The sequence below is a fragment of the Seriola dumerili genome, unplaced genomic scaffold, assembly GCF_002260705.1.
Source record: "Seriola dumerili isolate Sdu_G_001 unplaced genomic scaffold, Sdu_1.0 BDQW01000078.1, whole genome shotgun sequence".
Classification (NCBI taxonomy): domain Eukaryota; kingdom Metazoa; phylum Chordata; class Actinopteri; order Carangiformes; family Carangidae; genus Seriola; species Seriola dumerili.
The window spans coordinates 578595-592579 of NW_019174333.1; the positions used below are offsets into that span (position 1 = coordinate 578595).

The 13985-nt window shown below is 42.7% G+C and overlaps 1 protein-coding gene across 1 annotated transcript in view; it reads left to right on the top strand.

Moving 5' to 3' along the window:
- The window catches only part of LOC111220828 (microtubule-actin cross-linking factor 1-like), a 114709-nt gene that overhangs the window by 73615 nt on the left and 27109 nt on the right, over positions 1–13985 (top strand). The window contains exons 63-68 of the mRNA XM_022744065.1: positions 9273–9434; positions 9558–9728; positions 11193–11359; positions 12301–12460; positions 12864–13190; positions 13714–13798. Coding sequence (XP_022599786.1) covers positions 9273–9434; positions 9558–9728; positions 11193–11359; positions 12301–12460; positions 12864–13190; positions 13714–13798 — 1072 coding nt within the window. The remainder of the gene's footprint in view (positions 1–9272; positions 9435–9557; positions 9729–11192; positions 11360–12300; positions 12461–12863; positions 13191–13713; positions 13799–13985) is intronic.

A 13985-nucleotide genomic window follows, 5' to 3' on the forward strand; every position in this document is an offset into this window, starting at 1 on the left:
GGGGGGGGGTGAAGGTATGTAGACACCATAATTAGCTAGTTGTGTTTCAGTAGTAGGGCTTTAAATGATTGCAATATGATGCTCAGAGGGGGGTTTGCTACTTATGGGAAACTACCCTCACGGCCGCTCAGTGTGTGTGTGTGAGTGTGAGCGTTTGGGTGGGGGTCAGTGCTAATCTACAGTGCATGCACATATTTGAGATTGATCACATGTTTTGTGTGAGGCTAAAAGAGCAGCGTGTGCCTGCGGCCTACTTATAATGTTGATCTCAAGTGCAGAGTTTAGAACATTTATCTCAAGGGCAGGCTGTTGTTGTGTTTACAGGGTCTGTATATAGAGTTCAGAATGCTATGTTTCCATACAAAGTCATGGGTGCTGGGCACGTCCCAGCTGTGTGTGCACAGGAGGCTCCTCAGCAGCACAGGACAAAGTTTTCCAACTCGTTTTAAATAATTGGTGAGAAAGGTCTGTGTTTGAGGAGTTCGTACATGGAGCGAGACGTCTGGACGGCTTTCTCTGTTTGGGTTGATTTGGTTTCAAAGAATGTAATCAGTGTCTCAGTATCCACAGTGTTACTGCTGTGCACAGCCATGAATCTGAAATGGATCTTCTATAAATGCAGCAAGATTAGCTCGGCCTGTCGCTGCGACTGTGCGTCGGACTCGTCTCTCGGCATTCATCTGCATTCAGTCTTCGGCGTGTTTTGTTTGCCTAGTGTCACTTCTCTCGCGTCTACCTCTGTGTTTGTGTTTGAGTGTGTGGGCTACATCTAAAGGTGTGTGTGTATATGAATGTGTCTCGATGTGACAGGGTGTTTGACAGCCTGTCGTGCTTTCTAGGGGCTCTGCTATGATTCAGTGTCTGGCCCAGATTTGTCTGATCTGAACCCTGTTTTGTTGCACACAGACTGTCACAGGCAACGTTTTTGCAGTCTGTCCATTATGTTAGTTGTTAGTTCCTCTTTTTGCATGTGAAACATGCAAAATGAAGGAAACACAGCGTGAGGCTGTGGCTAAAATCAAATGATTTTCCTAAGAGTGAAAAACACAGTGACCCTGTTCCAAACCTGTTGGTGAAAGTTGAATATCAGGCAACGAATCTTAAGTATTTCTCATCTGTGAATATAATGAACAAGCAGAGTGTGATATGTGACCACTGATGCTCCTGATCCCAGGCTGATGATGTGAACTGTAGCTTCTGTTTTATTACACTTTCCATGCCTGGCCTGTCACAACTCATTTACCCTGTGTAGGTTTATGAGTACACTTAACTATATATATATATATATATATTTATATTTGTGTGTGTATTTGTTTGTGTGTGTAGCTGATTTAGTGTCTTTATGTGTTATCAGTCCTCATCTGTTTGTTCTCTCTGCAGCCACGGCCTCTCTGGCTTCAGTTTAATGTAATCAGATGTCATGTTTACTCAGGCTCAGATCTAGCAGAGGAGAATTACAGCCTTACAGAGCTGTAGTGCAGATGATCTGTAGCAACATCAAAAATGGCAAAAACTACGACTCACTATTCCTCAGGCTTGTATACATCAAAAGTATTATTTCCTCTGTGTACTTCATGCTGTAGGTTTTGGAGACACATTGTGTTTGGTTTGCTTTTGCAGCATTTTGTACCTGTTAAATTCTGATTCCTCTGGTCAAACACAGAAGAAAGCGGAGAGTCTTTGAACGCACAGAGCAGCAAACTTTTGAACAGAAGCTACAAAGTTGTTCACACCAAAGGAGACATGATACTTGGCTCCAATTAATTTTCTTCCCAACAGAAGATAACTAGCATTTAATAATGCACACTTTCTCTAAGAAGTTTTTTTTAAAGCTTTAATGATCAGCGAGACTTGGTATGCAAATTAGTATCACCATGCTCCCACAGAAACACTGAGCCCTTTATATTTTCTTAGTAATGAATGATGGATGACGATTTGGAAATCTGACTCTCCAGTTTTTTGTCCACATTTCTGGAAGGTGACACATGCACTTTTGTTGTGTGATGAAATCCCCTTTATTCAGCCCATGCCCTCCCTTGACTGACTCTTGTTCTCTCCCCTCTCTCCTCCCCCCTCTACTCTTCCATGCTTGGATGGTTTTGTTGCTGTGATAAGGAGGTGAGAGGTAAATACTGTAGCTCTCTGTGAGGGGAGCTGCCTCTGCCAACATGGCTACACAAACAGTGTGTGAAGTTGTCTGGGGAATATAAACTTAGATATCAGATAAGAATGTGCCAGGGCTAACACTGGAGCTGTGACTCTGTTGCCTGTTTCTCTGCCCTCTCTAACCTGTTTGTCTTCTCTTTGCTCTCACCTTCCCTGTCTTCCTTTTTCTTTTTCCTCCATTGCACTATTTATTTATTTATTTATTTATTTATTTATTTATTTTATCACATCTATCTCTCAGCTCTTTGTTTGTCTGTATTTGTATCTCCCACCCCACTTCAATATTCCGCTCCAGTGCAAAACCAAAACATTCACTAAATCCAGCACCAGGCAATTTTCACGTGAAGTTGCTGATAGGACTTCGTTGAAAAGGAAAGACGTGCCGAACATGGGGAGGACAGGTAGACAGAGACGCAGAGGCAGAGTGTAGAAAGACAAAGAGGCAGACACAGAAAGAGTTGTGACAGGCGACGGGGAGGTTGGGTGGAGGAAGCTATTGTTTTCACAGGGGGGGGGGCACCTTTTAGCGCAACATGAGGCTTTAGTAGAACGATAAGAGAGCTGCGCTGGCAGGCAGACACAAGCAGAAGGTCTTTGGATTAATACAGAGCTCATTTTAAAGCGCGGTGTGTGTATGTGTGCCCCGCAAACAGACAGACAGACAGATGGACTAGCTTTGCATGCTGTTTGATGAAGCGGGGAGAGGGAGCGAACAGTACAGACAGACTGACCAATGACAGATTCTACGCAGATCGAGAGGCAGGCGGCTCTGAAATAACATGTTTCATTCATAACCCAGCAGCATTTGTTGTTTGTAGCTGCTGCTTTGAGAGAGAAGAGTAAAAGAGTCCTAAAATTCAGCTCAAATATGAGTGTAAACACACATCACATGCAGTCATTAGAGGTCTTATACATGTGTACAAGGTTTATATGCACTTCATAACTTTTTTTGTAACATTGCATATTTATATTTCCAACTTTTCTTAGCCTGTCTCTCACTGGAAATAAGCAGCTTCTGCCAGGTTTACGCTTTTTTAATTAGTTCAAATCGCCTCTGCTTATGAAATCTGCACAAACCGCATTTTTGTTCCAAATCATTTTCAAAACAAGATGGAATAAAAGAAAAAGAAGAGGCATTGAAAGGCAGATGTTGAAGCAGAGAGAGAGAGAGAGAGAGACAAACAGGTGGCTTCAGGACTGCGGCTCATACATTTGCGTTTTGATTGATGTGATAATTCTGGTTCTGAACAACCGCCTCCGGGATAAACCTGTGAAAGACGGAGGAGAGGAGCAGGGGGTGTGTGTTCAGGAACACAGAAAAGCATGAAAGCAAAAAGCAGGAAGACATTGATCTCCCTTTGGAATTGAATGTAGTTGCGCTTAAAATGTAAAAAGTAGATCAAATATTTGAAGCGTTTTTCAATGATTTTGCATATTCTTATATTTTTGTGTCTGCCTCTGCTGCTGCATCACTCCCCCCCCTCTCTCACAGCGACATCAGCAAGACAATAGAGCTCTTAAAAATGGTGGAGCAGTGGTCTCCTGTTAGATATGAATACGTTTCCAAGAATCCAAAAACAAAAAAAAAAGAAAAGAAAATCATATATTACTCTCTCTTTGTCCGTCTCACAGGGAGTTGATTAGCAGCACGAAAATCCCACAAATATGTGGAAAAACAGTTCTCTGTGAATAAAGGAAAATGATGTGTGTGTTGAGAAAAATGAATCCCTAAAAGAGAAAAAGAACTGATGGTGGGAAAATAAAGGGGAAGAAAAAGAGGATAGTAAGGTTTAAGCCAGCATGATTTGACTGCAGGCCACATTTGCATGAGATTTGTGTCCGTATGTTGATGTTCAAATAAGGACTCTGTTTTCAAATGGGATTTATTAACCCATTAACCTCTCTATCCCTGTGTCGGAGGTCGGTCAGTCTGTGGCTTAAAGCGAAGCTTCTCCCGGGGAAATAGTTCTCCCCCATCGAGGTTAGTTTGGAAACAGATTTCTACCGTTTCCTTCCTCGCCTCGTTCCTCGTTCCATTGAAAGAGAAAGGAGGAGTGAGGAAGGATGAGGGTTGAAAGACAGGAAGAGAGTGAGAGACGAAGGCAGAGGCAGGAAGAGAGGGAGAGAGGGGTGAGGGAGGAGGTGTGGGACAGGCTGATAGCTATGTTATTACTGGTTGGACTGAAGTGCAATGGCTGCCATGTTTCAGTTCTAAGAGAAGGTCTCTGTTCCTGTCTTTCTTCTGCATCACATACCAGTTTTATTTCACCGTCTTTTCAGCCGTGGCATGAGTGCAGCTTTAGAGGCAACATATTTCTGATATGACCACCAGCTCTTCTCATGAAGCAGACCGATCATGTGGTTATGGAAATCAGTTATGAAGGGAAAGGAGGATGAAAGTAGAGGACACAGTTCAGAGCAGAACGACTTAAACGCTTTGAAAACGAACAACATCATGCATGTTCTGCTTTTTTTTTTTTCTTTTTTTCTTTTTTTTTTTTTCCCAGACACAAGTTGTGGATGCTATCAGATTTCCAAAGCATGTTTTCTTCCTCCATTTATTTTCTTGTATTTATTTCAACAGACACACAGCAGCTAAAGGGCAGCTGCTGTGTCTCTGTGTGTTTATTAGTAGAGTTCTGCCTTTATGCTACATGTTCCTCATCTGTCCTGATCAAGAAATTGATCGCCCTTGAGTGATGTTTTGGACGAACGCCATCAGCCCAGCCAGCCCTCACCTCAGCGTTATTAGCTTGACAGATGACGGCTAAATATAGAGCATCCGCACATGTGTTCATGTTCAGCAGACATACAGTACACGCACACTCTCCTCACAGATTCAAAAGAAAAAGTTAGATCTTTTGTAATTCCCTAGACTTAAGGTCATGTGTTTAACCTGCATGTATGTTCTACATGAAGCCTCACAATCATGTGCTTTCACTTTCATTCACAATCTTTGACCTGATTTGCCACCAGTGGGAGAACTGTTGGCATTTCATGAGAGGCCTGTGGTCGTCACACTTAATGAAGCCATGACTGATGCTGCTCATGGTCAAAGCCATGCAAACATGCTACATAAGTACAAAATAATCCATCAAAAAGTCAGTTTTCACAAGACAGATTTCTGTATTAGTGTTTTTAAACCACATTTTCAGAGGCTTTAATTTCCGGCTGCATTTTCCTTATCGATTAATCTGCTGCTTTTTCTCTTGATTTGTTGTTTTGTCTGAAAAAGGTACAAAAATAGTGGAAGGTGCTCACTAAAAAGCCAAGATTATGTATATCTATGTATATTTTATTTGACTAAACCCACAGTAGTTGATTGATATCTGTTGATCTTGTCCAAACACTTGTGTGACGAGTTGGATGTTTTCACAGTTTTTCTGCATCTTCACCTCAATCAGACATTTCAGTCTACCGGCTTCTCCTCTCATGAGTTTATGGATCTTGGTCTAAATGTTTTTGTCAAACCAGGAAAGTATCAAACTCATGAATTGTCAGACTCATCAGTCTGAAAAGGACAAAATTGGCCAAACTTATCTGAATGTAACCGACAGCCTGACTCTTATAATGAGACAAAAATCTGTGCTCTTGAAAATTTCTGCGTTTCTTCGACCGGCACGGAAAGAAAACTGTTGACTTTCATCATCTCTAACATTTCACCAGCTTCCTAACTGATGACAGTGTAACCAGCCGGTATCAGGCTCTCACATCCCTTCCCCAGCTTCAGTCAGATCTACTTTCATCCCGGTGTTGTTATCGCCTGTCCACACTGATCTGCGGCTGAAGTGAGAAAGCCAGTGTGGGTTTGCGGTCCACACGGAGCAGGACAAAAGAGAATGATGGGAGGAAAGAGGAGGCAGCTGTGGTCGGGGGAGCAAGAGGAAAGAGAAGAGGTAGAGGGATGAGCGATGACATGATGAGAGGTAGAGGAGGAGGAGGAGGAGGAGGAGGCAGAAGGATGACAAGCCTGGTAGCGATAGTTAAGTTAGCTCAGTCAAGAGTGTGTGCGTGTGTTGCTGCGTGCTGGCTGAGGTGGGGAGGAATGACAAGTATGTGGGACATTTTCCAGAGCTCTGCTTTAGTGGATTCAACCACTCTGAGCTGGAGAGAGAGAGAGGAAGAGCAGAGAGGGCGAGTGAAACCGAGACAGAGAAAAAAAAAAAAACACATAGAGAGTGACACAAGAAAGAAGAAGAGGTGGGAGAACCTATAACATGTTTAGATACATCCCAGTGTATGTTTAGGTGATGAATGGCTATACTTTCCCTGTTTTTTTCCTTTTCTGTTCCCCTCTATCTCTGACACACACACACACACACACACACACACACACACACACACACACACACACACACACCAGGCGCAGGGTGGAGTGGGTCATGGCTACAGTCATTGTTGTTCTGGCCGACAGACTTCCTGTTCCAAGCAACTATGACGCCCATCACCACAACACAGCTGTGTCCAAACTGGACAGGAACATACACACACACACACACACACATTGCTCATTCATATATAATCTTGCACACAGATTCATACCTGTGGAGCACTTAATCATTTCTTTTCACACACATAATTACGCACATTGATTTACACTTCTGCACACTACACGCACACAAACACACAAACACACACAGCCTTGGCGTGGATAACCTGCAGTTTGATGCCATATTTAAACCAGATGAGCAGAAACCTGTAAAGCCTTTGATTATGACCCACTGCAGAGACTCAGAAACACGTTCCAGCTCAACCACTTCCATCGACAAGAGTAACTCCAGCATTAAGTCAGCGGGTCTGTAAACATCCCCAGCACATCATAAAAGCTTTAAAGCTTTTAAATACAGACAAATGTGTTCTGAATAGTGACGGAGGAAAAGCACTCATTCACACTCATTCACACTCATTCACACTCATTCACACTCATTCACACTCATTCACACTCATTCTGCACTTAAATATAATGTCAAACACTTCTGTTTCTGACTGGTGATACTTGGGCTTCATTTTTGGCTTGAACTTGCTGAAACATGTGGACTCTCCAGTCCACTGGTCCCCTCTGAGATCTCCCACTAGTCTGTCAGCTGGTTCTGTGTTGGACGTTGTAGGTGGGATTTGATGGAACATGCAACAAGATATTTTCACATGAACATCTTTTACGTTTTGTGGTGAAAATGAATTTTTCAGATGTTTTTATTTCTGCTGGATTTGTGCAGTGGGTTGTGATCATTTCAGTGTTGGACACCCAAGAGTGTTGAAGCTTTTTTGTGATTCTCTTCCAGGCCATAGTGGTATTACACTGAAACCCAAACCCTCATTTTCACATTTTCCCTCTCCTTCACTTTGCCTGCACCCCACCTCCCCCACCTCCCCCACCCCCCAGTAATGTCACACCAGCTATTTTTCCCCAGGCTTTGGATTTACCAAAATCGTGTGTGTGTCTGGTTATTTGTGTGTGTGTGTGTGTGTGTGTGTGTGTGTGTGTATACATGTGTGTTACTCTGTCTCTTTGTGTGGCCGTTGGGGTTTGGCTGCCGCAGCATCACAAACCACCAGCCCCAATTCTCCCTCTGTGGGCCTATTCTGAATGTCAAGACTTCTCAAAGGTTTTCATGTCAGCGACCTACCGCATTGTTGCCAGAGACCCCCATTTGATGGGAATTTTACCCAGAAATGACCAAATGAAAAGAATTTCCCTGGTGGTGGTTTACAGTCTTCCCTTTGGTCAGGGAGTTGGTGAAATCCCGTCGTGAAATTGTGAAAGTTGTTTTGTGGATTTGGCAAATTGTTGAATACATCAGGATGGTTTACAGGAATTTAGCATAACTTTATTTTCTGACATTTATTGCATTAGCTGTTGGTTTGGGGTTGTTTTTCTTCTCAGCAAGAACAAGTCTAGTGAAAACCAGACTGTTTACCCCGTTAGAAAAACAACATGAACAAACCAGACTAGAAAAACATTTTATAGGTCAGATATTATGAAATAAAGTAAAGTTGAAGAAGTGATACCGTTTTGTAACAGGGCCTTAATATTGATTGTGCTGTAACTCATCATTTTTATAGATTTCTCTATTGATCACTTAATCCACAAAATGACCGATATACAAAGTGTCATAAGTGATGTTATGAAAGAGCTATCACTTCTTCAAAAAAACAAATATTTTCAATTCATAATTAAATAAAATGGAGAAAAGCAGCAAATTGTTACATTCATGAAGCTAGAACCAGCGGATACGTGGTATTCTTACTTGATAAATGACTTATTGATTCTTAATAATGATAATAGATGAATTTTTGTGTGTATGAATATTAATAGTCCTTTGAGTCGATTTGGACCTCCACAATCTCCCCAACGACCCAGGTAGGGCCCCGGACCGAGCTTTGAGAAGCACTGCTGTGTGTTTTTGGATACAGTAGCGACACAGATTTACTGTGAGAGAGGAGCTGTGTTGGCTGCTGTTTGGTCTTTTTCGTCCAGGGAAGTCAAGTCTGGTTGTGTTTACTGTCGGATGGCTGCTTCTATTGTCATCACAAGATGGCTCCAGCCCTCCGCTGTGACGTGTGTGTGTGAGTAATGTGGCCAGACAAGTGAAGTTGTGCGTGTGCTAGTGTAGGTCTGTGTGTCTGCTTGTGTGTGATTAAGTGAAGGTTGTGTGCACCCATGCAGTGTGTTAGTGTACTCTACAATGTGTGTGTGCTGTCGACTCAGCCTTTTGCAGCTAGCCCCTTACTCGTCAAGCCCTCTAATCCCCATAATCCCCTTTCTCCCCCTCCTCTTTTTTCCTCCTCCCTCCACCCTCATTTCTCCAGCCCCCTTCCTGTCTCCCACTCCTCTCTTATCTCTGCACATCCCTCTGTCTGTCTTTCACCTCCTAATATCCACTCGCTTCTATATGTAGGAACGTAATGTGGGACAATTCACTCCCATTTGTCGTCACGCAGATTGAATGTGTGGTGTATTTCTGACTGCTGACTGGTGTATTCCTGTACTTTCTCCTCATGCATACTTCTTCTTCTCTTGCCTTTTATTCGTTCTTTAATGATACAATGAGTGAGTCAGCCAATCAATTAATGACGTCCCCTGTCTGTCTGTTTCCCTCTGCCAGGCTGTGGAGAGAGAACAGGTGGACAGCATTCAACCCAAGCTGCAGCACGTCAACGCAGTGGGTCAGGGTCTGATCCAGAGCGCCGCAAAACACACCGACACCCAGGCGCTGGAGCACGACCTGGAGACAACCAACCTCCGATGGAACTCACTCAACAAGCGGGTACGGCTCGACACCCGTGCAACACCTGGAGACGTACAACACTGATATATAAAACAGAGAACAGCACCGCGGCTCCTGTTTCTCGCAGTTTCAAGCTTTGGGTTTTACTCTCCTGTTTCTCAGGTGGCAGAGCGGATCGCCCAACTGCAGGAGGCCTTGTTGCATTGTGGGAAATTCCAGGATGCTCTGGAGCCTCTGCTAAGCTGGCTGAGCGACACAGAGGAGCTGGTGGCCAATCAGAAACCTCCTTCTGCCGAGTACCGTGTGGTCAAGGCCCAGATCCAAGAACAAAAGGTACGACAAAGGACGACAAGGTGTAAAATAAAATCCACTTTCACGTGTAATAACGCAATGAAAGGGTATCAACAGAGAACAGGGAGATGCACTTAAAGCAGCTTAAATGTCTCTCTTCAGGGCAGTGAGGGCACATTTTGATGTGTGTTTTTCAGTCTGCTCATATTTTCCATTTTGGGGATTTGAAGCGCTGATCATTAAGCTCTTAGCTTCTGCCTCCCACTTCCTTCTGTCTTTGAAGTGTCCTGTCGGAATAAATTAAGTGGATTTGAATTTTCACTTTCCATTTTTCTAGATTATTTTATTTTCCAAACATTGTTGTGAGAAACATTCTTCTATCCGTCAGACAGGTTGATTTAATTCAGATGTCCTCAGTGTCCTTTAACCACTAACAATAGATATTTGAATGACAAGTACACACACAAACACACATACACACACTCAATGATCCGTCTGCCTGGCATCCGAACGGTCCCAGTTGACCGTCTGCCAGTCAGACTGGCATAAAAACAGACACACACACACACACACACACGCACGTATGGTGGATTTGTATTGTTTTCAGACACACTCACAGTTTTCCCTGTTTATCCAACATACACTTCCTGTGTTTGTGCACATAAGAGTGCTCTAGTCTTGGCCAGCAATCAATCACACGTGTTTACATCCGTGACGGAGAGCGTTGTCGGCGTTTGGCTGAAAAAGAGAGTAAACTGTGGAGAAGAGCTGAACTCAAAGCAGAGAGAGAGGGAAGGAAGTCAGTTTAATGCGTGTTGTTTTTTTGTAAGGTGAATAAAAGTTTGTTGTGTATCTACCTTTTAAAAGGTTGCACCTACTCTAATTAAATGTTTAATAATTCATATGTAAAACTGAATTTTTAAAAGATATGCACTTACCTGAGTCCTTTGATGACACGTTGATAAAAGGTTTAACGAGCTAATTATTGATGAGTTTTGTTTGAGCTCCTGTAAAAAGGGAGAGAAGGTTGGCAATGGAAAACGTGTCAACTTCTGTTTTAGCAAAATAATAAATTCTCCCAAACAATGAAGGTATTCTACGCCTCAGACACTAATGCAGTAAAGAAAAAGAATTATTCTGCCTTGTTAGAGCAGAGATGACTTATTTTTCCAAAGCACATTTTCTGATTTGTGTAAACATCGCCTCTATTTGCAAACATAGAGGGATTAGATCTTAAATTTGTGTAGATCTGTTGACAGAAAAAAAGATTTCTATCAAATTTAATTAGGCAATGTACACTCAGTCAACACTTTATTAGGTGCACCTAGCTAAACTAATTCAGTCTAACTCAACAACTCTGCAATAAATCCTAACTTTATGAAGGTTATCATTGTTGAGAGCGTTGTTGATTTAATTTAATAGTCATTAGTGAGGCTGCGGTTTGTGTTGTTGTTACATCTAACTGTGTTATGTTAGACTAAATATTATATATTTCTCTTCCTCCAGCTGCTCCAGAGATTGTTAGACGACCGCCGGCCGACGGTGGAGATGATCCGCGCCGAAGGAGAGCGGATCGCAGCCACGGCGGACACTCAGGACCGAGAGAAGATCCAGACTCAGCTCCACAGTCTGGCAGAGAGATGGACTGACCTGCTGGACAAGGCCAGCGGCAGGTCAGTCTCCTTTACAATGCAGGGGGTTTTCAGGGTGGGGAGGACCTGGGTCTCTAAGTTGATCTCTGACCTCCCTGAGGAGTGAGAAAAGAATAAGGAATTTCCCTGTACTTATTCCCTGTAATTACTGAGGTATCGTATGGCACTCGTGGCCTCCCTGAGAATCTCTTCAGATCATTTCGACTCTTTAAAAACATCAGATCTGTCCATTGTGTCCTTTCAGCACAGATAATATCACAGAAACAAAACGTGACAGATTTGTCTAGCTGTGAATATGTGGTTTGGGAAAGTAATCAGTGGTTTACCTCAACAGCATGTTGTCTTGTGGTTATTTCCTGTTTTCTCATTTCATCTCTGGGTGGCTCTGTACAACTCCACTATATTTAAAGAAAGAATTGTATCATTACTATTGGTTTCTGTGGTCGACAAGTCATTTCAGAGGAGATTCTGTTCACCAGGGAAAGTAGAGTTTCTTTTACAACACACATGCAGAACACAGCAACAGAGCAGATATGTGTGTTCATGAAAAGAGGAAACAGCATTTAAAATGTTTACAACACTTTCATGGCTGTGATATAAAAACACTCTTGAATTCATTACATCGTCTTCTATAAACAATAACACACACACACCTCTGCTATCTGTATATACACTGTGAGACGCTTGTCACTGACCCACAAAGCGCACTTTCTCTCTGTCTCCAACACACAAATAATACACTTTATCACTTTATGAAATTCTTTAATATTTAATAATATATCATGAAAATCTCATAAATATTTAATAAATTGTGTTTACAATAAAAGTGACAGCTGTATGACACAAAATCAGGCCCAATTTGAAGAGCGAAAGCAATAAAATGCCAATAAAAGCTCTCTGCCTCCTCCACTTCATCTCTTGGTATCTTTGCCCCCGCCCCCACCCCCGCTCTCGTCCCTCAGGCAGAGGCAATTGGAGGAGCTGCAGGTTCTGGCTCTTCAGTTCCATGAAGCCCTGGAGCCACTGGGAGAATGGCTGAGCACCACCGAGAGACGCCTGAGCTCCGCCGAGCCCATGGGAACCCAGACGGCCAAGATCACGCAGCAGATCACCAAGCACAAGGTACTATCCCACCATGATCTAACTCAGTGCTGGAAGAACAACAATACGGCACAAGAATCACAGAGCGTTTATTTACAACCCAAACACGTCTTCTTACAAGTCCATGTCTTGATTTATTCATGTCAAGTTGAGTTTCTTGTTTTCATTTCAGTTGTGTCAAGTTTTTAAGTTGTTTTTCTCATTCATCATTGATGTTTATGATTTCCTGTTCTATGATTTGTCATTTGCATGCTCATATTATGAGTTTTTATCCATCTGTTTTTCTGTTGTTTTGCTTTTCTTATCTCACATCCCTTCATCTTCCCATTACACACACACACACTCACACACGCACTCACTCTCTCTCTCACACACACACACACACACTCTCACAACCAAACAAAAACACACATGCACTTCCCAGGCGCTCCAAGATGACGTGTCCTCACGAGAAGCCGAGGTTGACCACCTCGAGGCCCTCAGCCAATCGCTGACGCCGCTCAGTTGCGCGGCAGACCGCGATTGGTTAAGCGAGCGCGTGGGGGCGGTGAGGTCAGGTCACTCGGAGCTCGCTGATTGGTGCTCCAGGCGGGCAGGCCTGTTGGAGCAGGCGCTGGCCAACGCTCAGCTGTTTGGAGAGGAGGAGGTAGAGGTGCTGAACTGGCTTGCAGAGGTGGCTCAGAGACTGGCTCAGGTCTCTGTGCAGAGCTACCAGCCTCAGCTGCTGGCCGAGCAGCACAAACTCACTCTGGTACGACCTCATCAACACAATGAATGACAACTAAGATCCTTCACCTCATTAGACATGAGAACAGTTCTTAGGAACTTTGTTTTTTGAAATAGCCGTACGAATAATAATCATATGCTATATAAATAACATTCATGGCATTTTTTGCATCATAGACATAAAATTAGAATATGAATATGAATTTGACAAACCTCAGATGAATCCAGGTATGATGCATTTACACTACACCATGATTGTAAACAGTATTTTGAGAAGTGTTTCCTTCCACATGATACTGATTTAAACACAAGGTGTTTCTATCAGAAACACGTTCTGAATGCACAATAGACCTTCTGCACAAATGTAATTTGATAATGTAATATTTTTTATTATGGGCATGAAGAAAAGATTTGAAACACACTGGGTGCAGTTTTATCACTAGAACGTATTTGAAGTGTTACCAACAATGTGCACATTGTAGTTAAGATTGAATTGTTGTAGCACAAAGGGAAACTGTTTTTTATGTTAACGCTGTTTCTTCCCTCAGTCTCTAAATGAAGAGATCCTGAGCCGGAAGAAGACAGTGGACCAGGCCATCAAGAATGGACAAGCTTTACTCAAACAGACCACAGGTAATATCAGATAAACCACTTCATCTTCCCCCAAACCTGACTCTGTCTGTTTCCTCTTAGCAAGAAGATATTTAAGATGTCTTGTGTTGTCTTTGATCATTTTACAGTTTGTCTTGAATGCATCTTTTATGCATTTTGATTATTAGCAACTTGTGTAACTTCAGCTTTAGCTGCATTACATTCATTC